At 45.9% G+C, this 24,608-nt stretch overlaps 1 protein-coding gene across 20 annotated transcripts in view; it reads right to left on the minus strand.

The window, feature by feature from the left end:
• Nucleotides 1-3,694: 3,694 nt before the first annotated feature.
• LOC117249810 (mitogen-activated protein kinase kinase kinase kinase 4-like) overlaps nt 3,695-24,608 on the minus strand; it is a 41,560-nt gene continuing 20,646 nt past the window's right edge. Inside the window, exons 4-32 of one of the 20 annotated variants that reach the window (XM_033615550.2) lie at nt 23,432-23,557; nt 22,143-22,253; nt 21,972-22,062; nt 21,754-21,884; nt 21,608-21,662; nt 21,442-21,520; nt 20,521-20,696; nt 20,343-20,415; nt 19,995-20,205; nt 19,723-19,884; nt 19,418-19,504; nt 18,521-18,994; nt 17,225-17,374; nt 15,179-15,463; nt 14,589-14,689; nt 13,228-13,355; nt 12,902-12,996; nt 10,671-10,849; nt 10,399-10,507; nt 9,709-10,008; nt 8,322-8,439; nt 7,315-7,485; nt 7,074-7,217; nt 5,775-5,909; nt 5,533-5,633; nt 5,292-5,441; nt 5,043-5,202; nt 4,770-4,909; nt 3,695-4,188 (exon numbers count right to left, since the gene is read on the minus strand). In XM_033615550.2, coding sequence (XP_033471441.2) covers nt 4,105-4,188; nt 4,770-4,909; nt 5,043-5,202; nt 5,292-5,441; nt 5,533-5,633; nt 5,775-5,909; nt 7,074-7,217; nt 7,315-7,485; nt 8,322-8,439; nt 9,709-10,008; nt 10,399-10,507; nt 10,671-10,849; nt 12,902-12,996; nt 13,228-13,355; nt 14,589-14,689; nt 15,179-15,463; nt 17,225-17,374; nt 18,521-18,994; nt 19,418-19,504; nt 19,723-19,884; nt 19,995-20,205; nt 20,343-20,415; nt 20,521-20,696; nt 21,442-21,520; nt 21,608-21,662; nt 21,754-21,884; nt 21,972-22,062; nt 22,143-22,253; nt 23,432-23,557 — 4,326 coding nt within the window. In that variant the 3' untranslated portion in view covers nt 3,695-4,104. Of the gene's footprint in view, nt 4,189-4,769; nt 4,910-5,042; nt 5,203-5,291; nt 5,442-5,532; nt 5,634-5,774; nt 5,910-7,073; nt 7,218-7,314; nt 7,486-8,321; nt 8,440-9,708; nt 10,009-10,398; nt 10,529-10,670; nt 10,850-12,901; nt 12,997-13,215; nt 13,356-14,588; nt 14,690-15,178; nt 15,464-17,224; nt 17,375-18,520; nt 18,995-19,417; nt 19,505-19,722; nt 19,885-19,994; nt 20,206-20,342; nt 20,416-20,520; nt 20,697-21,441; nt 21,521-21,607; nt 21,663-21,753; nt 21,885-21,971; nt 22,063-22,142; nt 22,254-23,431; nt 23,558-24,608 lie in introns of all 20 variants that reach the window. The other 19 variants (XM_033615558.2, XM_033615548.2, XM_078165641.1 and 16 more) reach the window with 19 other exon arrangements.

The following is a 24,608-nucleotide window of genomic DNA, read 5'->3' on the forward strand; positions in this document are numbered from 1 at the left end:
AACAGTGCTCCCCAGTGGCCCAAGAAACGTGACAAAAAGCTCAAGGTGTCGACCTGGCTTCTAAATTTCCCAGGTCCCAATCTGCTCAAGGATTCTTGTGGTACCCCAGATGTACCCCTAATCCAAGGTGGGGCCTCCTTGGATCGGACTTGACCCTTGACACAGGATCTCTGGGAGTGTTGTCCGGCACCAGTGCGTTGGCGGCAGATCCATTTAGTCCAGTGGGTCGTGAGGTGGGTTAATGGCACGTGCCACAGATACTCATTCACATTGGGATCTGGGGACTTTGGAGACCAGGTTGACACTTTGAGGTCAATACTTCCAACATGAAACTGCTCACAACAAGGTCTATGGATTATCTTAACCAGCTGGGTCATGATTTCTGCAAAGAGACATTGCTGTTAAGTTTCTTAAATGTATTTTACTGGCGATGTGAGCACCACAAGCCGAGCGCCATCTAGTTCCATTATATTGGAGAGAACTCTCTGGCCAATATCTCCAACACTCAGCAACTCACACTAAAACTATTATTGAGGGATCTATTAAAATAAATTTCTACGTGGAGGGCTTGGGAACCCTATTAAGTTTTATGGAGGGCTGATATTGCCAGACTAGCTATGGACTAGGTTATATAATGTGGGTCAGCAAGCCAAACAAATATTTAAATGTTCTATACAACAAAATGGGCCTTAAATAGATATATAAATGTCATATATTTCAATTTAATAGATTTATACTCCAATAGAATTCAGATGTTGGTATTTTTTAATCCACTTAAAAAGTATGATTTTATGTCAAAAACACCACGTACATGACCTCTTTTAGAAGCAAGACTTGGGCAAAATGGCAGCATGAGGTAGTAGACACATAATCACATAAAATATTCAATTAACATTTAAAAAATGGCAAATAGCAGAATAACAAATGATCCTGGAGGCATAGAGGAGACAGTTGGATTATTTTAAAGGGTCAGTGCTTCAGATTTAGGGTGATATATTGTCAGAAATTGAATGTAATAATTATGTTTTAATGTTTAATCACCTGATAATGAGAACTGCAGTGTTTTCGTTCTCTTAGAGTGACCATTTATATCCAGGAAAAACACTGTGAAGCTGCGTTATTTAGTGTTTCTATCACCAGGTCCATTGCCTTTGGAGAGGAAGAGACCTCTGTGGATACTTCGGCCCCTGGTAAAAACCTCCTGAAAGTCTGGATCTTTAGTTAACAGAGAAAAAAGGTGAGGCAGCCCATCTGCGATGAACCAAACAGCATAGGGGAAGCACTGATGCTATGTGAAACTGCTTTATTTGGTGTTTTTGCTGGTTTTAATAACCTGGTTGATTTGTTTTGGAGAGGAAGAAACCTCTGTGGATAATCTGAACAATGAACACTTAAGGAATTCTGACCAGAACGCCATGCTTGGCACATGGGAGCAGTTTTTGCTGGTTGCAGTTTGCAATCCTCACCACTAGATGCCACTAAATTCTACACACTGCTCGTTTAAGTTAGATTCCACATGAAACATGTTACAAATGTGGCTTTTACATACCTGGTGTGAGGGTTAGTTAAAATAAAAACAACAACATCACACTGTAAATTACTTCTGATTTTATTCAATGGAAAAAAAGACCTTCAGGAAAATACAGTAATTCCCATAGTACACACAGAGAGGACATAAATTAGAGAGGCATGGCAGAGACGTCTGAGGGGGGAACATGTCACCTGGCACCTGGGTGGTAGAAAACATTTGATCCAGACTGCCACACGGCCAGGGGCACACTGTGCACGATGCAGGATGTTGAGGAATCAGTGAAATCACACTCTATAGACTTATGTAATCCATAACGTGAGCAAAAGTCGATTATTCCTGTACACAAACGTCTAAATGATAGTACAAAAAGGGAATAATACAAAATACAAAACAGGGAAAAAACTGCCCTCAAAATAAACCATAAATATTCATATCGATGCACATTGGTTTAACAAAACAATTGCTTCTGTAAACATTTCCAACATAAGGTGTGCATTACAATTTAAAAACCACTGCAGTCGCATACTTATCTGAAGGGTTACATAATAAAAATCGCAGAAACAAGACTAAAAACTAAGTCAGAGTTAAAAATATGCCGCTTAGTTCACGCCGTCTGAAGTGGTTCTGTAACACTGCTATTAGAACGTGACTTTCTTTGCTTTCCGCACATGATCAGACAGTGAAAGCGCCGCATTCCCGTGTTCTGCAGCTCTCAGCAGGTCCCACCTTGGACAGTGAAGGCACCACCTTTGCTGAGAGCGGGGTCAAAGAGTCGAGTTTAGGGTGGAAGGGGGTGGGGGGGAGTGAAACCTCGCGAATCTCATGAGTCAGGTTGTCACTCGAGCATACACACAGCTGCAGGATGGATTCTACATTGTAACAGTGGAATGAGACTGTCTCGTATGAAGTGTTGTTGAGGGTGAAAAGGAAAATGAAGGAAATTCTGGGATGGAATAATAATCCAGTTAAAGTCTCTTCAATTCAGACTGGTCTGAGTAAACGCACGGCCTGTCCGAAGCTCAAAATGGCAACAAAAAATAAAAGAGGTCCAATATTGAATCACACGGCTGGTTCCTACAGTACGCGAAATCCAAACTTCACTTTTAACATCCTGTAGAGGATTTCTTACAATTCTAATCAGCTGGAAACCCCTCTAAGGCAACCGTTCAGCTCAACATTAAGCTAACGTCTCCTTCGAAATAGAGTCAGGTGATAGATGTGGAATTCAAACATCGCCGTGGGAGGACGATCACCCGATCCTTTAAAGGAGTGTGATGTTCAAAGCTTCGTCTCAGCCCTCTGACGCATGCTGCCTTCATTCCCTTCCTGTCACTTCTGCCCGCTGGCCTCCATGCTACCTTAATGGCCACCTGCTAATTCTGCATGTCTAATTCACAGTTTATCCTAGCCCTACTTATGACTGATGTTAAAGGAAAAATCCACCTGGGAAAAACAAGCTTTTGGTAATGCATGTCACATTTGGGGTTTGGCTAGCAACGGAAGCAGAATGAGGGCAAGAGACGCAAATCACAAAATGAAATAAGCCCTAAAAAAACAACATCTTCATGATAAATAGGGTGGATTTTTCCTTTAAAACTCATCTATGGGTGAGTCCTGCATTCTTATGCTTTATTTATGTGCAGCAAGTCACATACAAAATATACAGTGTATGAAAAACTGGAGCTAATGTTTGTCGCCAACATGCTGCCATAAACAGGGCTACTTCTGTCCGACATAACCTACAGTACGTGAGGCAATGTGGTAAAAGTCGAGATAGTGTCTGTAAAACCTGGGACAGTCTGAAAGCCTACAAGGTTGATGTCGTTAGTATGTACACGCTGATATCCAGTACCCTGTATTTAATGGATATATCAAGAAGGTCCCTTAAAAAAAATCTTCACTTTAAGGAGGAGAAGGCAAAGAAAGTGAAGATACAGAGGCAGATTTACATGTCAAGCCTTACTTATGTGGCTGTGAACTAGTGTTAAATGACATGCTTGACGTGGAAATCTACTGGTGGGAGTTAATTTCACCTGAACAGGATCTGGACTAAACACAGCTACAAACGGCTACACTCGAGGTGTGGCTCAAAAGTATTCGTCGATACAGTAACAGCCGCATTTAGCCTCTTATCGTCCCCTTCAGTCATTCACATGCTCAGTGTTTCCTCCATTCACACATACACGATGCAAAGTTTTACTATGACACATAAAGATTAACCATCAACAGGCAACAGATCCCGCGTCCTGCAGAGGAAGAGGAGGAGGGGGATCGGCTCGAAGGTTGGGTGAGGACAAACCTGGAGGCTTGTTTGGGGTTTTCTGCTGGAACATACTTAGTGAACTCGTGACGATGCACACAACCAGAATGCCCCTCCTCGCCCCCAAACGCACACCCGTCCCTGGCTTCGTTTCATGATTACAGTCCAATCCGTTGTTTGTTTGCCCGAGCAGGCCAGAGAAAGCTGTTCTCTCGGTTCTCTTCTTCATCGTCGTTGGTCATAGTCACAATCGTCATCTGTTGGTCACTGCTTAGGTCTGGTCGTTGTGTTGGTTGGTGTGGTAGGATGTCGACTACCAGCTCATGAGGGAGGAGCGTCCCAGGGTCATGAAATACACCTGGCTGGCACCTCCAGCGCGCACAGAGGCAAAGAAGACCTGATGGAGAGAAGACAAAGGCAAAGATGCAGGACTCAGTGGGCGTATTCAGGATGGGAAAGGGTGTAATCCAGATAGTAGTTTGTGGCATATTTTCCTTGACAACAGAGCTGAAAATTAATCAAGACAGTTGAAAAACAGAGAGAAAGAGTAGGAAGGAAGGAAGGAAAGACAGGAAGTAGAGTTGCTGCCTCGTGGTCGTATGCCTCAGCGAACCAATTCTTGAGTTGCGGCCACAAACATGTTTTGTGAGGTCACAGTGTCCGTTGACCCTCAAATTCTAACCAGTTCATTCTTGAGTCCAAGTGGACGTTTGTGCCAAATTTGAGGAAACTCCCTCAAAGCCATCTTGAGGTATCACTTTCACAAGAATGAGACGGATGCGAGGTCATGGTTACCTCTGACCACCAAAATCTAATCAGTTCATCGTTGAGTCCAAGTGGACGTTTGTGCCAAATTTGAAGGAATTCCCTCACGGGATTCTTGAGATATCACGTTCACGAGAATGGGATGGACAGACAGACGGACAATCTGAAGACATAATGCCTCTGGCTACATCTATTACCGGACACACTTCTTACCTTGTCATTTCTCTCACAAAGGAACTTGAGTCTCTGGGCTCTCTTGTGCATGAAGACGCCGTCCAGGTGGCCCGTCTCCACTGAGCGGATCTCTATAGCCTTCTCACCCCAGCCCATGATCTGGTTTGACCTAATGTAGGCTGCTCAGACACAGAAAGAGATAACAGAAGAGGTACAGATTAATTTAGAGAGAGACAATGGTTCCCTTGGGTGTAGAGCAGATAAGAGTCAAACTCATAGTGAGTCTTGGTCTTTCTAATCGGCCCCACTTACCCACTGAAGTTGGCATTTCTCCCCACTGCAGCACCACATCTTTGGTGATGCGCCCGTAGGTGTTGACGTACACGCCCTCGTCCTCGTAACACACCAGCAGCTCGATCCCGTCAGTGTTGGGCAAGATGATGATGGCATGGCACTGAATGCTGGTCTGGATCTAAAGGACGAAAAGAAGGAAGAGTTAAAACAATGTACAGAGCACTGAGAACAAGACATGATCAGACTATGTCATCTACAAGTACTTACATGTGTGGGCAGGTAGATGTCGTAGACGGCACCCGAGTCCACATCCACAGCATGGAAGCCTGAGCAGGAGCCGTAGATGACCTTTAATCTCTGACCTTCCTCCACCGTCAGGTCGACCAGCAGAGGCTTGTGCACCAGGTCACCAAAAGACTAAAGCCAACCATTAAGAAACAAGTCAGTCGGGTCAATGTGCATCTGTGTGGAATAATAGTAATCCTACTTGCAGAGCGACTGTGCTTACCTTAAAGGCCATGAATTTGTGGTAGGGTTTGGGCGCCCAGGCGTACACCTCCACAGCGTTCTTCAAGGCCAGCACCAAGAACTTAATCCTCTCATATTTCACTGGAGTAAAAAGTGAGTCATTAGTGAGTGACAGCATTGCTTCAAGTCGGGCTTAGTAACAAATCTAGGTCAAATTTAACTCTTTCTTTGTGCGTGTAGTTCATTTAAGGTTAAAAACCTTTAACAAACGAGGAAACGTACCGACTTTGTAGTGGACACAACCCTCCAAGTCGCCCACGTTGACCCAACCCTGCTTCTTCTCCACCTCAGGGTCGTTGTGCAAAATCTTGTTCCTCAGCCATGACAGGTAATACACTCGCAGCTTGTTCTTTTTACCTGAGAAGAAAAATTATCTTTTCAGTGTACCCTGTGGACTGCAGATATACTGAAAGTTAATAGTCATCACTGTTGCAGTGACAATGCAGAGATGTGATGATGCTTTCAGTGATGACTCAGACTGCGGCGATATAGTTCTCCTGTTATGTGCCACAGGGTTGTGTTTGTTTTCTCTCTTGTTTCTCTCCAGGTGCCGCCTCTCCCCTCATTGCCGAGTCGTGGTTGTTTGAGCACACAAGTGCCTTACACCAAGGGGCTTTCAAGCAATTTCACAATCGCAGACGAATTTCCAGTGTAGGAATAAAATGAGAGGCCCCTCTCCTAATCTTGATCGTTTGGTTCAAGGTGGTCATGAAACTCAGTTTGACTAAAGTCAGTCTTTTTCTTGTCTCGACGTTCCAACAAAGTCAAACATGTTTAATATAATCACAAGTTTTATAAGTCTTCTATGAACACTGCCAACAATCAATGGCTGCTCTCTCTCCAGCACCAATCAGGAAGCAGCAAACCAGGAAGACAGAAAACATGGAGAGAACTCTGGGGAGGTGCAAAGACATGAACAAGTCTTGAGTCTCTTGTACTGTGGAAAAGGAGGAGAAACTGGTGGAGTTCTGGAGTGAACAGGTGTTAAATTCGATGTGTATCTGATCCACCAACCAAGTGGAGGAATCCGAAGTAAGAGCAAGTAAGAAATCCGAACTGAAATATCACAGCTAACCAACAGAGGCAATGGATTACATTGATGCCGAATTGACAAGAACACTGTTGACGTATGAGGTCTTTTATCTTGTGTTTCTTTAGTTATGTGTTTTAGTGAACACGTTAGTAATTGTTAAAATGTTAGATTACTTAAAAGGAGTTTGGTGGTGGTAACATTTTCCACCAGGAGCAGGAGGGGAAATAATCTGAAAAGCAATCTAGTTGTAGTCTTGAAAATAGCGACCCGGCAAGATCCCCAGTTTTTGCAAAGTCTTATCGTTTGTGACTAAAATCCTACATCGTCTTTTAGTTGAGCGAGGGTGTCAGACTGTAGTCCTTTCAAATGTCTTCTCGTGTGAGGTATTCATTACTCAACATGATGTGATGGTATAAGGTCTGGGGAGCCGAGTGGACGGTGAAAACAATATCTGTGTTCAGCAGCTGAAGGCAGCACATGTTCTGTACCTGATATGGTGACGAGGACATTGAGTCCCTCCAGGACGTCCATCTGCTGGATGCGTCTCCTGTTGATCAGTGGGTAGACCTTCCCCTGACCGCTTCGGTCCAGCAGCATCAGTCCGCTCTCTGTTCCCACGAGCAGGTTCACTCCTGGAGCGATCATAAATGTAATTGAAACACCCGTAATTAGTAGAGCTTTGATAGATACCAGAGTAGGATGATAAGTTTTAACAGTGGTTACACTTACCCCAGAGTGCAGCACACAGGATCTCAGAGTTGAACCTCTTCTTGTACTTGCGAATCTCTGGTGTGTCGCTCGGTGGGCGCGTGTTAACTGGGTTGACGTTGACCACAGAGCCTTTACGGGATGGATCAGACCTCAGCGGGTCTGCGAGCCGTCCATCTGGCCCGAATGCTGCTGGAGGGGGCACACAGAGGTCAGTCTGGATTGTGTAATTTAATAATGAATGAACAACCTGGTGCCTGTTTTGAACACGTAGTGCCATGTGCGCTTATGTCTGTGTGCTTTTCTTCATCTACCTCTCCTGTACTTTAACAGCGGAGTATATGGGACTATACTACCAATATCCCTTCAGCTATCAGGCTCCTCTCCTGTGGAAGCATCCAGTTTTGGTCTGGGAGGAAGACATTGTCTCCACATTTAAGAGCAGACTTTCCTCTTGAAAAAGGCTCATAGTTAGGGCTGGCTCAGGCTTGCCTCGGAACCAGGCCCTAGTTTGGCAACTTGGCTTCACCCCTGGTGCCTTTGTGCTCCTCGTCTAGCAGGTTCCCTTGGGTCTTGATAGCGCCTGGATTGTGGTCTTGCCTGATTGCTACTACTGCTGCTATTATTATCAGTCATACTCCTGCAATTGTTATACACGTGATTATTACTGTCACACTATCATATATTACTATAAACATATATGCACGTCTGTCCTTTCTGGGATAAGGACGACTCCTCAGTTACTCTTCCTGAAGTTTCCCTGCGTCCAAGGACAGGTTGATGTTGTATGTTTTAAAGCCCTCTGAGACAAATATGATTTGTGATATTGGGCTTTATAAATAAAATTAAACTGAACTTATGTTTCCACATAATTTCTTTGTCAGCGCTGGGAGGAAAGAAAAATGTGTGTAGGAGAAGCTATTGCTCATGAAACCTCCCCTAGGGGAACTGAAGCGGAATATGTTCAACAGTTTTTAATTACGGAGCTGCAATAATAAACAGATTGGCTCAGTTGGTCTTTGACCTACCCATGTTGTTGAGGGAGCTGCCGCTGGATGGAGAAATCTGGAGAAGACGAGGGTCGATGAAGGGAGTGAAGGAAGAGGAAGACTTGTGTTTGGACATGGAGTTGCTTTCTGACTGGGACTGACGGAGATATAGAGACATTTAAAACACATTCAACTTGTGCTTAACCTGCACAGAAATCAACGGCAATTCATGTTAGTAGAGAAAACTTTGGTCCAGAAAATGACAAAGGTTTGATGGACTGATTTGTAATTTATAAAACTGACTGTTGATTTAAACTACAATAGCAACAGGCCCCCTCAGTTTTCAACATGAGTTACAACTCTACCTCTGGGGGCCCATAAAACAGCATTCAGCTCAACTGTGCTCAATCAAACAACAATTTTACAACACAAACAACTGGGAATACAAAGTTGGCACTGCAATTCAAGTTTATGACAAATCAAATGAAAAAAGATGACGTGCAGTTATAAAGGACAGAAATGTTAGAGAGGGAAAACGTGTGCGACAAGAAGAAATGTATTGCGGGAAATGAAGAACGATCCGCACGCCGGCTGCTGTCAAGTGTTAGAGGAAAAGCTGCTGCTAATGAAGCACAGAGGAGTAATTCCACCACCAGAGATGTGTGTTGTTCATGTCACACCACAAAGAGATGGTAATCTATGATAATAAACATGAAAAATGAATGATTTGTTCTCTGTATGTAGGTCATGTGTGCTTGATGACTTGTTTGTGTATTTCATGTTTAAAAATTCAAATTTTAAGTCCCATGTCACCCCTACCATCACACCAAGCATGCCATCACTCAACACAGTGGTTCTAAAGCATGGACTACTAAGGAGGTAACTTGTGTGTAGTTCACCCCAAGATGTTCCAGTTTCCCCCGTGCCGTGACCATGCTCTACCACCAGGAGGCGCCAGTGTTAGCAGCGACACAGAGCAATGCAGTAAGTCGCAGGAGGGAAGGAGGTTGCAGATCAGAGGTGTCAGCCGAGCCACAAGGGGGCAGAGGAGAGCCAGAGTGAAGCCAGGAGGACACAGAGGTGGGGCGAGCAGGGTAGAGGGGCAGAGAGGCTCCGACCAACAATCGAGGAGTGGACGGCAGCTGTGTGCAGGCTTGCAGATGGAGGGGTGCGATTATTACCCAAATAGAAAAATAGCATTTGCTAATTTTACCTAGCTTCACGTCCAGGGAGAGGGTGACCATTAAAGAACTTACACTCTATAACACCCCTTCAGCAGTGAATCCTCTTTTTATTTTGGACACAAACTAGATAGAACAAACAAATGCAGCTGCTGTTTGAGCCCAGTCTGCTTCCTGCAAGCCTGCACCACTCTGCAACAGCCCACTCCTCAGTTGTGTGTCTCGCTGACGTGACAGTGACATACCTCTATGGCAGTGAGCTTGTCCAGGGAATTCTGTGGGGACATGGCAGGACTGGCATAGCTAGATGATGAGGGTAAGGAGGAAGAGGAGGAGGAGGAAGGGATGGTCGTGGAAGAGGAAGGGGAGTGATGGCTCTGCTGGATAAGGTCTGGTAGGTGGTGTATGCGGCCGGCAAAGCCGTTTTTCTCCGCCAGGCCATGGCCGGGGGGTTGGGGCTGGCCGTGGACGTGGCCAGGGCCAGCCGAGGGAGAGGAGGAGGAGGAGGAGGAGAGACTGACCAATCGCTTTATGTCAGCGGTGCTCTGGAAGCAAGAACAGGCACACTTGGGCTCAAGCAAGACGGGGGAGAGAGGGAGGAGATGCATGTTTGCCTACCAGTCTGCTGCTTCGAACCATGATTTACTTTTCTTTTAATTCATGTTTGGACACCGCCACTGCTGTGCTTGTCATATTAAATGCAATCTGTAACAATCTGAGGTATTAGATTACCCATCTGTGAATGTGAAATGTGAAGCAGCAGTCTATAATGACTAACAATGTCAAACAAAACATGAAGACAGAAGAAATGGTGACGAATGAGTGGATCACTAACACTGGGCATGAGGACAATTTCTATCAGCTATATATGAGCAGAATGTGCCTTTAACTTCACAAGATGTTAAACTACGACGAAGGCAATTTGCTCCTCCTACCTGTCTGATGACCAGCGTGCCGTCCTTCGAGGGTGTAATGGCTTGTTCGCTCTCCGAGTCTTCAACCAGCATGGTCTTAGCCGACTCCGTCTCCCCGTTACTCAGCCTCCTGCGGAAGCCATGGGGATATCTGACGTCCGTAACCAGACCGGTGTTAACAGTCATGCAGCCAAGCCATGCAACACTTGAGAAGTTTTCTTACAAAGAAAGATGAATGCGACAGAGCCAACACTGAAACTTCGCAGACGCGACATCATCACAGTTCTACCTACCCAGCCCTGGAATCCTCGGCTCCTGAGGTGGACTCCTCTCCCGCCTCCTGGTCCACCTCTTCGTCGTCTTCCTCGTCGGTGGTGCCCGACTCCTCGCTTGAGGAGGAGTAGTCGGTGACCTTGTGGGGAAGCCTCACATCGTCTACTGCTCGAAGCTCCTTGGCCAGAGCTGTCAGATCCTAAGAGGGATGGTAAGGAAGTCTTAAGAAACACCAAGGTCCAGTATTTTGGTAAAACTACCCTGATAGCAGGTGAATTTGGTGCCACACTAGTACACACTTTAAATCTCATAGAAATGAACTTATCTCAAGTAAAACGCTAGCTCTCTAGTCTCTAGACAATCTGAAACCTTGAAGTCATCCCTCCTTACGATACCTACAGTGTCGGATTTCTGGGTACATGTAAGGGAAAGTTCTACCCTCTTAGGTCCTTGACACACCAGGCCAACTATCAACCAGTCAATGTTGAGCTATCAGAAGCGTCTGGACACACTGTTGGCACTAGCTGGCCCTTGTCTATGGCTTTTCAGCTTCTAAAGCTTGTTGTATCAGCGGTGGAGCTCGTTGGTGAGAGAAATTCCTCTGATTGGCGGTTTAGCTCAGCGCACGAGAATACAAACATAAGTGAGGGCAGCAGACAACAAGTCAAAAGGGAGTGAGCTAAAACAAACTGTGATATTAGGAGTTATGTTTGTGTTAGTTGTCGGTCAAGATTCTCAGTCATCCAGGTCATGGTAATCGTAAGTGCTAATATCGTAGGCAACTGGGATTGGGTCATTGTGGCCAGGTGGGTCAACGACTCACATTGTGACCTTAGCGACTCTGAAACTAAGAGCTCACGTGACCCCTACGACTCTGCAAGGTTTCCCACCCACACAGGCTTTATAACCTGCAACTTCGTACCAGTCATTTAGAACCGAAGAAGCTTCTTGGATGAGAGGTGAAACGTCTTCAAGAAACGCAAGCAAGTCCAGTTGCTTACAATATTAGCACTTACGATGTTTGTGTTACTGTTTGCTGAAACAGTCAATACCCTTCGTTCTTCCAACATTAGGTTGTGTTGTTTATGTGCTTACTGGCTAACTAGCATCTTGAATCCATCGTGTCGGTCTTCCGGTCTCCATTTATAATTGACGAAAGAAGACTACTGCCGCCTGCTGGTATGAAGAGTAAGCTCCTGTAATACAGGGGCAGAACTTACATGCTAGTTGGCCATTGTATTCAAGTGCGACTCTTTTGGCCTAGACACAGGAAACATGAGACGATGCAGCAGCTGGCCTTCGTAGGCCACTAGTTCTTTGATGATGGTTTGGTGCGTCTGGGCCTTCAGATGTTTTTGTATTGTTTGTATTTAGCTCATGAGTTCTCAAAAGAAAAGACCTGTTCGCAAGTTGGCACATTTCAAACTCTACAATTGCACTTGAGTAATTCAACAAAAGGGCCAGTTTAAACCTTCCTAGACCTGAGCTAAGATCTCAGTTAATTTAAGTTGTAGGAAAACCCACTGATCAAATCATAGCTGAATTGTTTCCTAGTTCTTAGATTAGTGTTGTACCCTCTAGAGTCTATGTTGCCCTCAGTTTGTTCCTTGAAGTCTCTTCATCACGCAGTCTTGTTAGGTCAGTGACAAGCGAAGGGAGGAGGGACACTTCCCCGACATGCTCAACAAAGCAAACGGGCCACAATCTATCCAACAACAAAGCCAGGTGAGATCAGGAGCCATTCTGGCAAGCACAAGGAAACAGGAGGAGTGTGTTTGCATTCAAATGTGGTCGCATTCAAATCCAGGCTCAGGAAGCTGCCGCAGTGGGTTAACCCTTCAGGTGCCACGTGTCGACGACAAGCAGTAATATGTAAGGAAGGACTGTGCAGGCACGGGGAAAGACGCCAGCAGACGACAATCACATCACAGGCAGAAAGGACAGTAGCCGGTGACAGAGCAAAGAGCTGTTGCATTAATCCAGCTCTTTTCATGTCAAACCATTATCATATAATGCAATGAGTGGGGCAATGTTACAAGCATAGCATACGTGTGATTTTGTAATCTCATTTAATAGGCTTACCGCATCGCCCTAAGAGGTTCCCCAACAATCGCGAACCATTGGATTCGTGAGAGGTTGCACCAGGTGGTGGAATAATTAGAGCAGTAGCAAATAGAGAGAAACACAAAAACAGTTTGCACCTATTCAGCATCAAACAAGTGTAACCAGCAATTGGTGACAGTGGACTTACAGCTGGTCGAGTGGGCCTGACAAGGTTCTTTTCATCTTGTTTTTTGGGAACATTTTCAGGCCGCTGGAGAGGCGATCCTTCAGATTTGGAGGAAGCTTTGAGGGGACAAAAGGAGGCAGAGTTAGTGAGGGGGAAACAGAGCTGGGCAAGGAGAGCCGATCTTCAATTGCCTCGGTAAAAACACCAAAAAACGTACTGGAGCATGAGCAGACAGGACAGCGTAGTAATGAGACAGACTGGTGTTATTATAGTAATAGTGATAATGTGCTCATAAGCAGTTAGTAGAGTTAGTGTAATGTAGCAGAGTACAGTACCAGGGGACTCACAGCGTGGCCTGAAGCGGTCACCAGGACTGGCCTGGGAGCTGGAGTTGGAGGAGCCGGAGGAGCTGCCACTGCCCGGCCGAGGCTGCAGCTTCTCCACACGATCCCACAGCGGGCGCTGCTCCACATTACTGTCAAAGAGAGCGGCACGTTAATAACAAGCAGAGTGAAAACAAATATTCGATTAAAAGTTGATTATCTTGCAAGTTGGCACCAGCAAATACTAGTTAATTGAACTTATTATCAAGATACCCAGAAGAAAACAGGAGGAGTTTGGATCGGCATGCAAGACTAAAGCCTAGTTCACATTACACGATTTTCATTGCGATTTTGACGTCGCAGAGGATCTTGAGAGCCACCTTGGGTCAGAGGTGAGTCGGCAGGTAGTCTGCCACGACAAGTCCTCATGTGTGAACAAGCCTACGAGCAAGTTGCCCCCTCGTCTGTGACTGGCAACACTGACAAGCCGGCAAGCAACAACACTGGCGGCGTCCACAGGATCATGGGGAGCCATTGTGTTTGGACCCAGGCCCTGGAGTATCACTCAAAAGATTACGATAGTCTCCGTGACGCAAAATCAGGGTGAAAATCGTGTAATGTGAACTAGGCTTAAGGGGTACTATGTGAACGTATGTGTGTTTATTTGTCTGCACACTCTGGACAGTAGACAGTAAACAAATGCCAAACGTTAACTTTTATTTAGTGAGGTGTTATCATGTTTTGTAGGATAATATCCACATAATGCACAATGCAAAGTGTCACGTATTTCAGTGGCCATCGAAAATGTGACAATTTCAACTGGCTTGCAGATTAAATTGTGCTAAATTTTGACTGTCTTCCAATTTTTTAACCTTTAGACGAGCTGACATTTCCAACTTTTGACTTCCATTTAAGGGGGAAATTAGTTGGAAAATGCCTCATGTAAACATACATTTTTGTGCTTTGGATCACGGAGCTCACATCCCACTCGTCCATACCAAACTCCCTTGGTATGACTCACATCACCACATAAACCACAAAAATTGGGCTACAGTTGACTTAGATATTTCTATAAAGATCAACACTGTGAAATTAGTTTCATTTTACGGAGACTGGATCTGCAACGCCGTAAGATTTTTAAGTTGCAAGTGTAAATAAAATAAATGATTTAATCTGTTGGATACTCTCAGAATGATCTACAGACAATCTATAACTTCTCTATAAATATATTTGGATAGATGACATTTATTACCAAAGTAACATTTCTAGATTTTAAACCTGCCAACCTGTCACTGGCAACAGCATTAATGATCCTATAATACCATTTTCCAACAAAACAGCTGCATAATCCAGACAAAGAAATCCTTTAAAATGCTCTAACTTACCCGCCAGCATTCCTCTGTCCGCCCTGGTTGCCGGGCTGTGATGGCAGAGGGGACTCGCGGCGCGACAGGACCGGAGACCTGGATGTTGTCCTCACCGGCACCTGGAGGAAACCGATTCAAAAGGTTGTCATGTAGTTGCAGGTATATATGTGACACGGAAACAGGTACGTTTACAAGTGTAACATTGTGGGTATGGACGTTATATCTGAAGTCATGTATCAAAAGCCGACAATGAAATGCAGTAAAAGCATCTCTTAACCCACAACAATTGAGCATACAAGGGAAGCTACATTTCTCAGTGCACCAGCCCCCCCACTATGACACACAGAACAAATGTAGGTCGGAAAAATGTCATTAGAGTTTTGAAGGTGCAAAGTCGTGTGTCGGCCTCGCGATGCAGCGTTTCCGGGTTTATATCTCACAACAGCGTTCACGTTGATGCTCAAGAAATGAGACTGAACACATAAAGACAAGCAAACAGACAGCGTGATGAGTGAAGTGATGGCATGAGAGTAGGTGGATGAGGAAGGAAGGAGTGAAGGACAGGGAAGGGATGGGGGCGGGGTAGGGGGCCCTCGTCAGCTACTTACCTTGGGAGGCACCTCCTCACCGCCAGCCTGGTGTTCGGTCCGAGTTTGGGGCTGAGGGTGGTGGAGGGGAGGCTGGGGCTGGGAGTCAGTGCGTGCGGGCGATGGGTGGTGGTGGTGGTGATGGTGGGGGTCCTGGGAGCGCAGGTGGAGTTGTGCAAAGCTAGAGGTCACGCCGCCGGGCTCGCTGAAGGACTGGGAGCGAGAGACCACGGGCGGAGGAGGAGGAGGAGGAGAGGGGGCGGCGCTGTTACTGCTTTTTAGAGCAGCCAGGTGGGACCACTGGACCTTTTAGGGAGTGAGGGAGGGAGAGGAGGACAAGAGGAGGAGGGGGGGGGGGGGAAGGGAAGGGGTAGGTGAAACAAGCAGACAACACAGTGAGACATGAGGGAAGATGCGTGTGGCTTTTCACATACATGTGCTCAGATAAATACACATGCATACAGCAGACAAAACACGACACGATGATGATTCACTGAACTTTAGATTGATGCAAATGATTAAAGGAATAGTTCAACATTTGGGGAAGTATTTTTATTTAGTTAAAATGAGCCTTTGAGGCACGAGTAGACAGATTACCCTCGGACAGAGCCAGGCGAGCAGTCTCCAAACATTTTAGGTCTTTATGCTAAGCTAAGCTAAGCTAAGCTAATCGACTGCAGGTGGTGGTAACAAATAAGCATTCTTCCTAAAATGATGAACTATTCCTTAAAGTGACAACAAACAACTTTTCCACCTTCCCACCCCCCTTAGTGTTTCCAAGTGGTATAATTGTTAGCGCTGTCGCAAAGAAAACGGATGCTTAGTAGCTAACGCAGTTTCTTTGGTAATTAGGGATAGCTGCTGATAGCTACCAGCTATCCTCTTTCTGTTTTTATTAAGGTGTGTTCACACCAGACCTGTTTTTTTTTTTTTCGCTGTCGCTCGGTTTGCCCCTTTGATATCGCTTCATCGCTCAGTTGCAATCGCTCGTCAATGTGGCAGAAATCAACAGACCCGTTTTTTCGCTTTGGTGACGTCATTGAAGCGATCAGGGAATTTCAGGGAGGGGAGGGGGTGGGGGTTCTTGACTGTCATGACATGTCAGCTAAAAACACACAGAGCAATCCCCCTGGGATTCCAGGATTACGGCAGCCAATCAGCGTTGAGCTGCAAGCAACAGGACCCAGCGAAATACTGCTCCAGATGAGATTTGTCAAGCGACAAGCGAAAAATCGCTCTGTCGCTCGGAGCCCGAGCGATTTTTCTCCCAGGCGAATCGCCCGTTTGCATTGACTTTGTATGTAAACTCGTCGCTAGCGAAAAAAAAAACAGGTCCGGTGTGAACACACCTTTACACAATGGTTGAAGTGCTTCTTTTGTGCTGTAAAGCGAGCCCTCGTTTTCCTGAGATCATACCCAGTGGCTTACAAGTCCTGCCCCCCCCCCCCCCCCCAGTTAGTATTGCTAGGTTAAACAAGCTGGATGAATAGAGACAACCCTAACCCTATTAAAAATGTCTTTTTCCAAATCTCTTTAATGTCACCACAGGAGGAAAGAGGAAGCAAACCTGCCAGACGATGCTGATGTGACATTAGATTAGATCCTCTTGATGTAGCTAGCTTTGTAGCTAGCATTGACTAAGATGTGACTAAGCACCGGGTTCAGCGTTAATGCTTTCTTTCACTCACCCTGTTGGTTAGTGGGTCAGAAATCTACATGCCCAAAGTCTATTTTTATTTGCCCCTACACAGTACAAATTGTTTTATTTATTAGCAGTCATCAAACAAAGACTGACGTTAATGTGGTCGTATGTGTAGCTCTGAAAGGAGACAGGAAGGAAGTGAGATGACTCACTCCTCGTTGCATTTATTTGCAGACAATGCTTGTTGTCAGCTGTTTCACTGCAGATTACTTTCTATGTTCCCAGTTTTTTCCACACATGGGGAAGATCCGAGGGCTGGAACATAAACCCTCGTAAGCACACAAACCCAGCAGTGAGGGAGGACGACAGCAACAGAGAGGAAAGAGGAAAGAGGAAAGAGGAAGAGGCGAGGAAGGAGGAGTTACCTGAGGCTCCATGGGCCGGTGCATGGCGGAGGCCTCGGAGGAGGAGCCATTGGAGAACGGTTCAGAGGAGCGGGGAGGCAGAGGGGGCTGCTTGGGAGGAGGGGCGATCTGAGGGGAGCCCTGAATGTTCTTACGGTACCGCTCGTCGGCCTGGGATGAGGGCAGATGGAATGAGGGTCAGGGGGAAGTATTTCAAAGACACACGTAAATTAAAATCAAGTAGAAGGGAATCATTTAACATGGCTGACTATTTCCAGTTAAAAATGGTTCCCATCTCCTTGTTTTTCCAACATTTAGCCAAGTCAGAGACTTTCATATTTGACTGACAAACATCAACATCTGGTGACGATGATATTAAACATGCTTGAAGCCCGTTGGAGGCAGCTTTACAGACACAGGTGTATGTGCACAGACAGAGGTAGAGACAGGACTCTTTCAAACAAATACATCCTCGAGATTACATTTGTACGATAAACGGTGGGAAAGATTGATGTTAATGACACAGAGCAGCTCTGGTGACGATGGGAGACACTGCGTAGGTGTCCTGCATGTTAGTCTGGGCCTCAGCCATCCACATGCAACGGCCCGATCCACACACATTGAGATGAACAGTTTCACAGGTCGGCCATCCAAGATCAAGAGAAATCGCTAACACTTGTGGTTCTGTGTTGTTCTTGGGAGAAAAACCTCTGAGAGAAAAGGATGAAAGGAATACTTGGATTCAAATGACAGCTGATAAAGTGAAAAATGATGGGAACTAAAAAAAAAGATACTTGTGAAAGAAATTAATCATTATTTCAATGGGGAAACAATAAAAATTATTTGAAAATGAGCCTCAAAGATGTCACGAAACAAACCTACAAATTGATTATTTCTCTTTCTCTTGCTCAGCCTGCTTTGAGTGAAAATTAAGATGGAAGTATTTCAAACATCCCGACAGTTTTAGTAGTCAAGGAGACCAGCAACAGTGCAAGTGAGGGCGAGTGCCAAGACAGAGTGGAGGAGAACAGCGCTGTTTTATTCAGGACATAAAAAGGCTGGTTGCTGGTGGCTGCGAGCCTGTGGGTCTCTATTCTCCGTCGCACCCCCCCACTTGTTTCACTCAAAGGGCCTGCCTTGTGACAAATTAGCTACTGCTTTGGAAGAACGCTACAGCATCCAAATCAGAAAATGCCAAGTTAAATGTAACCGTTATTTGCTGCTCGCACCACCTCTATTTATTACTGTGTGAAGACAAGCAAGAAGAAGCTGGAAAGAGCAGGCAGCGGGGTTGGCAGAGCCAAGGAGGAGGTTCACCTCTCTGATAGGCTGAGGAGGATGACTGACAGGCTCTGCCGGCCTATCGGGCTCCAAACTCTCTGCCTGGGGAGGTTCAGAGTCAGTGGGGGTTTCAGTCGGAGGAGGGCTGGGGGAGTTTGGGAGCTGGCTGGGACCGGTCTCATCAGAGTCAGTCGTCTCTGGCACTGCTTCCTGGGATTTGGGGCTGTCTGAGGGGATTGTCTGAAGTGCTCTGGAGAAATCACAAGCGCTTCTTGCTACAGAAACGGCACCGTCAAGGACCTGAGCTTGAGGGGTTGTGGTTAGGACTCTGTCGGGGGGCAGGGTGGAGGTCTTTGGAGGTTTGCTATGGTCTGAGGGGAGTTTGGTCTTGTCGCCAGGCAGCTGTTTGGACTCGTGCTGGAGCGACAGCAGGTAGGCCTGCTCCTGCTGCAGCCGCTTATGGAGTCGCTCGGCCTTGCGCTGCTCCTCCAGCTCCCGCCACTTGAACTCCTATTGCAGAGTGTGGGGTTGATTCAAGGTGGTGAGAACTGGCAGCCGCTGTCAGCCTGACAAACTGACTAAAAATCAGTGCCATCTTTCAAACCCTTTCCTTAAAACACATGTTTACAGTCAGACCTTGGCAGCGTCTGTCGCTGCATTTTCCTGATTTACGCTCCAGTAGAACAAATTGTTTTAATCCTTATTACAAAAAGAATACATGGTGTAAAAAAACAAAGAGGATGCAATGACTGAACGTGAAGGAGTACACAACATTTCTTTGCCCTGTACATGATTCAACAATTTAATGACCTGAAGATGACTCTAAAAAAGCAAAGTAACAAACACCTGATATCAGTCTTTAAAAAGAAAAGCTGCAGTTCTTCACTGAACAGTGTGTGTGTGTGTGTGTGTGTGTGTGTGTGTATGACTGACCAGCAGCATGGCCTGTTCGCGGAGCAGCTGCTCCTGCAACATCTCCAGGTGTCTCTGCTCCTCCTCCAGCTGACGTCTGATGTACTCCTGTCGATCACAGCAAAGCAAAGCAGCCAGGGTAGTTAGTGGACGTACAAAAAAATGGTGATGTAATGTCAAGATTTATGTCCTGAATGTAATCTCCATTTCTGAATTTGCATGCCTGTTCCATTTGAGTAACAACAAATATTTAAGCTATTAGTCGACATCTAATTTGGCTTTTTCTCACAGGAAGACAATCTAAGTAAAGATATTTCAAAGCGGACCTGTTCACGATCATTCCTCCTCTTCTCATCCTCAGCCCGCCGGCGTTCCTCCTCTTCTTTGCGTCTACGATCCATCTCTTCAATGCGCCTCTTGTCCTCCTGCTCACGGCGACGCTGCTCGCGCTCCTGTTGCCTCCTCATCTCCCGTTCACGTCGCTGTTGCTGTGGGGGCGGAAGACAAAGAAATGTCAGAATCTCCGCAGTCAGATTGGTCTTACCTCTTGAGAGATCCATGACAAGGAAAAAAAAAAAAAAAAAGCATCCTACTGTACCTCCTCTAGCCGTCTTCTCTGCTCCTTCTGTTGCTCTATGCGCTTCTGCCTCTCGGCCAGCAGTTGGCGCTTGTACTCCTCCTGCTCCCGGAGCTGCTGCTCCTGGAGGAGCTGCTGCCGGCGGAGCGCCTCTGATCGCTCCTTGTTCTCTTGCTGCAGGCGGATGAAGTCGCGGCGCAGCGTTGACTCACCTGGCACGTTGACAATGGAGCTGGAAGACAGGAGGAATCAGGACGTCACAGTTAGATTAGAGACACTGGGTTTGCGTTTAGATACTACAACCTCAAGGGTACGGAGAACTACTATGGTACACCTTTTCTGAGAAGCAATGTAGCTATGAGAGCATACCTGGGCTCCCCTTCCTGCTCTGGGGGATCCTCTTCCTCCTCCTCACTGCCACTGTACTCGTACTCTGTCTCATCTGTGCACGAAAAAATGACCACGTTAGAATCACACCAGAAACCGTCTTGAGAGTATTTAATTAGCACATGTCTGTGACAATAAATGAACAAAAAAGTAGACGCACCCTTCTCTCCCCTCTTCTTCTTGGTACGGTCAATGTGGTCTTTGAGCTGGATGCGGACTTGCCTCTCGTTGGGCTGGTCTCGGATGAAGGGGTGCTTCAGCAGCTGCTCTGTCGGGGGCCGCTGCGTGTAGTTCTTCACCAGACAGCCCTCGATGAAACTGAAAAACTTTTTGGACCTGTGGGGATCGCAGGGGAGAAGAGTCAACGGAGAGAGAGAGAGACAATGCACGACAGAGAGGGTGACATATAAAAAGAGACAGCGGGTGTTGGACAAATATTCCAGCCATGAACGCACAGAGCACATCCGAGGATCCTAAGTAAAACAGACACTGCTGCAAACAAGCTCTGATTACAAATTACCCATCAGTCCTAGCAGCACTCCCTCTTTTCATGTCTTGGAAACACAGCAGCCTCTGGTGTCTCTGGGTAGGTTGAGGTTTATACGTGTGGACAGGCAGCATTGGACCTTTCACCACATATATAGCATGAAAGCTCTGAAATATGGGGCGCAGTGCAGTGACACGATCATCGCCATCGCACCTGCACCTTTTTAAATCACTACTGATTCAGCCGTACCACAACTTCTGCTAAAATATTTCAACTTAGTGCCAGCTAAAAAAAACTTTTCTCTGCAGTGTGTCCGGAGCGGCGCTGCAGTGCGTGCCAGGAGCAGCCGAGCCTGCCAGAGCAGGTGTAACACAGATGTTCGACTCAGCAGCAAAGCACAAGCTCTGGATTCAAGCCTCTGGAGCTGCCTGGTCTGAGGTCAGAGATAAAATCAAAACGCACAAGAGTACACGTAACGAGGCCAAGTAGGAAATCTATACATAACAAAAAAAGTCTTCTAAAAACCTCATGTCAGGGTTTATTGGGGTGAAATGAGGATTTCGAGGGAACACATCCTCTCTGGGTGGTACTCACCATTTTTTAGACTTGAGCCTGGGAGGAGGGTTTCTTGGAATGAGGAAGAGCGCACGCATTGGGTGCATGTCACAGAGTGCTGCAAGGAGACACATACAGAACATAAGAATTCATAGGGCTGAAGCAACCAAACAAAGCACTAATATCAAGAGGATGTCGGACTCACGTGGTGCTCCTTCAGCCATCTCTATAGCTGTGATGCCACAAGACCACAGATCGCTCTGAGAGAAAAGACGACACGCATTAATCAAAACCACAGCAGTCATCGGTTTTACACAATGACATGTCATCTTTTGAGCGTTTCTGTCTTACTCTGTAATCATACGTAGCGTCCGGGTTCTCGTCACAAGCAATAACCTCAGGGGCCATCCAATAAGGGGTCCCGATGAACGTGTTCCTCCTCCCCACTGTCCGATCCAGCTGAGCACTCACGCCAAAGTCAACTACAGAGAGTAATAAGAGTGACCACAGTCAGTAAGGTGTCACACACTTCCAATAGTGATTTGGGGAAAACCTGTGTCGCCACTCACCTAGTTTGACTTCAGCGTTCTCGGTCAACAGGACATTCTGGCCCTTGATGTCACGGTGGATGACATGGTGGGCGTGTAGGTGGGCCAGACCCTGAGGAGGAGAGACAGAGGACGTGAGTGATTGTGGGAGAGGAGAGGAGACGGGGAGGAAAGAGGAGAGGATGAGCTTACCCTAAGGATCTCTCTGGAGATGTAGGCGATCCAGTCTTCCTTCAGCTGGTTCCCTTTGGTGTTCTTCACCAGATCTGTGATTGAACCGGCTCCACAGAACTCCATCACCAGCTATAAAACAGGTGTGAATCATCAGAAGATAAGTCCCTGAACTTTAATACATGACCCTTGTCAACATTAGCCAAATATCAGAAGACCACAGCAGTACAGGGTTCAGCGATATGAACTATACGAACCATCTCCAGATGATAGACTTCCGTGTAAACTCGGCCTGCTTTTAGTGCGTTGATAAATTATTAAAAGGCACAAGGAATATCTCAAGATGATGATATGGTGATCTGCCATATCGAACATAAAATGAAATTCGAGCATATCGGATACAAGTGGCCGAAATGAGATCCTCCAAAGTTTACTTTTTTCTGATGAGCTTGGAGTAGAGCTGCTGCCCCTTCACGCTGAAAGGGGTCAGCTGAGGTGGTTCGGGCACCTGATCAGGATGCATCCTGGGCACTTCTTGTTACAGGTGTTCCAGACATGTCCCACTGGTAGGAGGCCCTGAAATAGAACCCGAACACGCTGGAGGGATTACATATCTCGTCTATCCTGGGAACGCCTTGAACGTTTGTTTGTTTTGTTGTTTATTTGATGATATTTAACTAATTGTTCCTTTAAACAATGGTATTCATTCAAGTTTCTTGACCAAAACATCTTACAAGACTGCACTTGAACACATTATGAGAATGTTATACCTTTGCCCAATACTCATTTTTACCGAGAACAGCTTTAAAGCATCATAATGTAACTCAACGCAACCTCCATTAACTGTTAGTGGCAGCCCCCCACTGCTAACAGCTAACAGCTAACGTTAACTAGCTCCCCTCCTGCCGATTTCATGCCCTGACGAGTTGATAGTGAGCTCCCGAAATAGATCAGTTTGTCCCAAACAAGTTTTCCCAGGACGACGGAATGATGTTAGTTTCAAACCCTACTTTTTAGCCTGCGCAGACGTGATGTGACACAACAGAAAAACATCGGCCGTTGCCATCTGTGAATGTCATAGGCTATAGGCTGATGGCAACCGACAAGAGGAATATCGGCCGATAGTGATGTGTGGCATCTCGAGATATATTCGGATACATCACCTACCCCTTTATGAGCTAAAAGTCCCTGATCATAAACGTTAAGGTAATAGGAAAAAGGAAAGCTGGCAGAAGTAATAATTATGGCAGCTACATATTTTTCATACTTCTTACTCAACCTTAACATCTTGAATGGATTTGAGGACTTACCCACAGCTGGTCATCGTGTCCCGGGGGGCTCTTCTTAATGAAAGCACCATAGTAGGTGGCTATGTTTCGGTGGTGGGAATACTTCTTCAGCATATTGATCTCCAGTTTAATTTCCTCCTCTTCATCCTGGACACACAAACACACACACAAACATGTTACAGAGGTATAAACAGACAACAGGGTGTTTGTCTTTCCACTGGAGAATCTCTGTGATGAAATACAATAATCACTGTGTGGGCAACAGTCTTTAATCATCGTTTGGCCTTGAGTGACATTTCATTTCAGATCCAAATCAATTCACTTCCATACTTAGGTCAGAGCAAGTGTCAAGCTATGTGACAACGCCCTGGTGTGGTTTCATCTCAGCCTGGCCAGGCCTTATTCATCCTGCGTCTAGGACTCAGCTATATAATAATGCAGGAGTCGTCGTCGGTCTACTGGCAAATGATTCCTTTGTTTAGGGATTAATGATGCATGAGTGAGTCTCATTGTGAGTTGATGTGAACAGTAGCCATTATCTGTAATCCCTTGTAAAAAATATATATACATTAGATCGATGGCAAATCCCCCAGATATCCATTAGTGTCAGGCTGACATTATCCTGAAGTTGCTACGAGCCGGACAGCTAAAAAATCCTGCTTTTACATACCATCAAATACTGGGAAATATATTAAGGAGGCTAAAGGGAAATTTACTCAGGAGTGTAAACTCGTAAAATCCATTTAAGAGAAAGTGTAAGAATACATAGGGAAGCAGTAAGGTTTGACAGTATCTGTATCGGCAAGACTACACCGACTGATATTAAAAAACGGATGGAATCTGTAGCCTCACTGTTCTGTATAAAAAGGTACAATCGCCATCTCGCCTTTAAGCAAGCAATGGAGGTTATAACAGCGCTGAAACAACGTCTGTATAACAGGGGCCACTGGCAGGACAGGATCATATGTATGCAACCCACCAGTGGAAGATTCAAAAAGCAGCAGTTAGCAGTTAGCAGCTAACTCAAAGAAGAAGAAAAGCAGCCGAAAATGTCCACAAACTGGGAAAACAATGAGGTCCTGGAGCTCCTTACCCTCCGAGCAAAGGACGAGCTCAACCGCCATATAATTGAGGAGGGTATATGATTGTTATTGCCATTAGAGATGCACCGATACCACTTTTTCTTTCCCGATACCGA

Source organism: Epinephelus lanceolatus, chromosome 24 (assembly GCF_041903045.1).
Source record: "Epinephelus lanceolatus isolate andai-2023 chromosome 24, ASM4190304v1, whole genome shotgun sequence".
NCBI lineage: Eukaryota > Metazoa > Chordata > Actinopteri > Perciformes > Serranidae > Epinephelus > Epinephelus lanceolatus.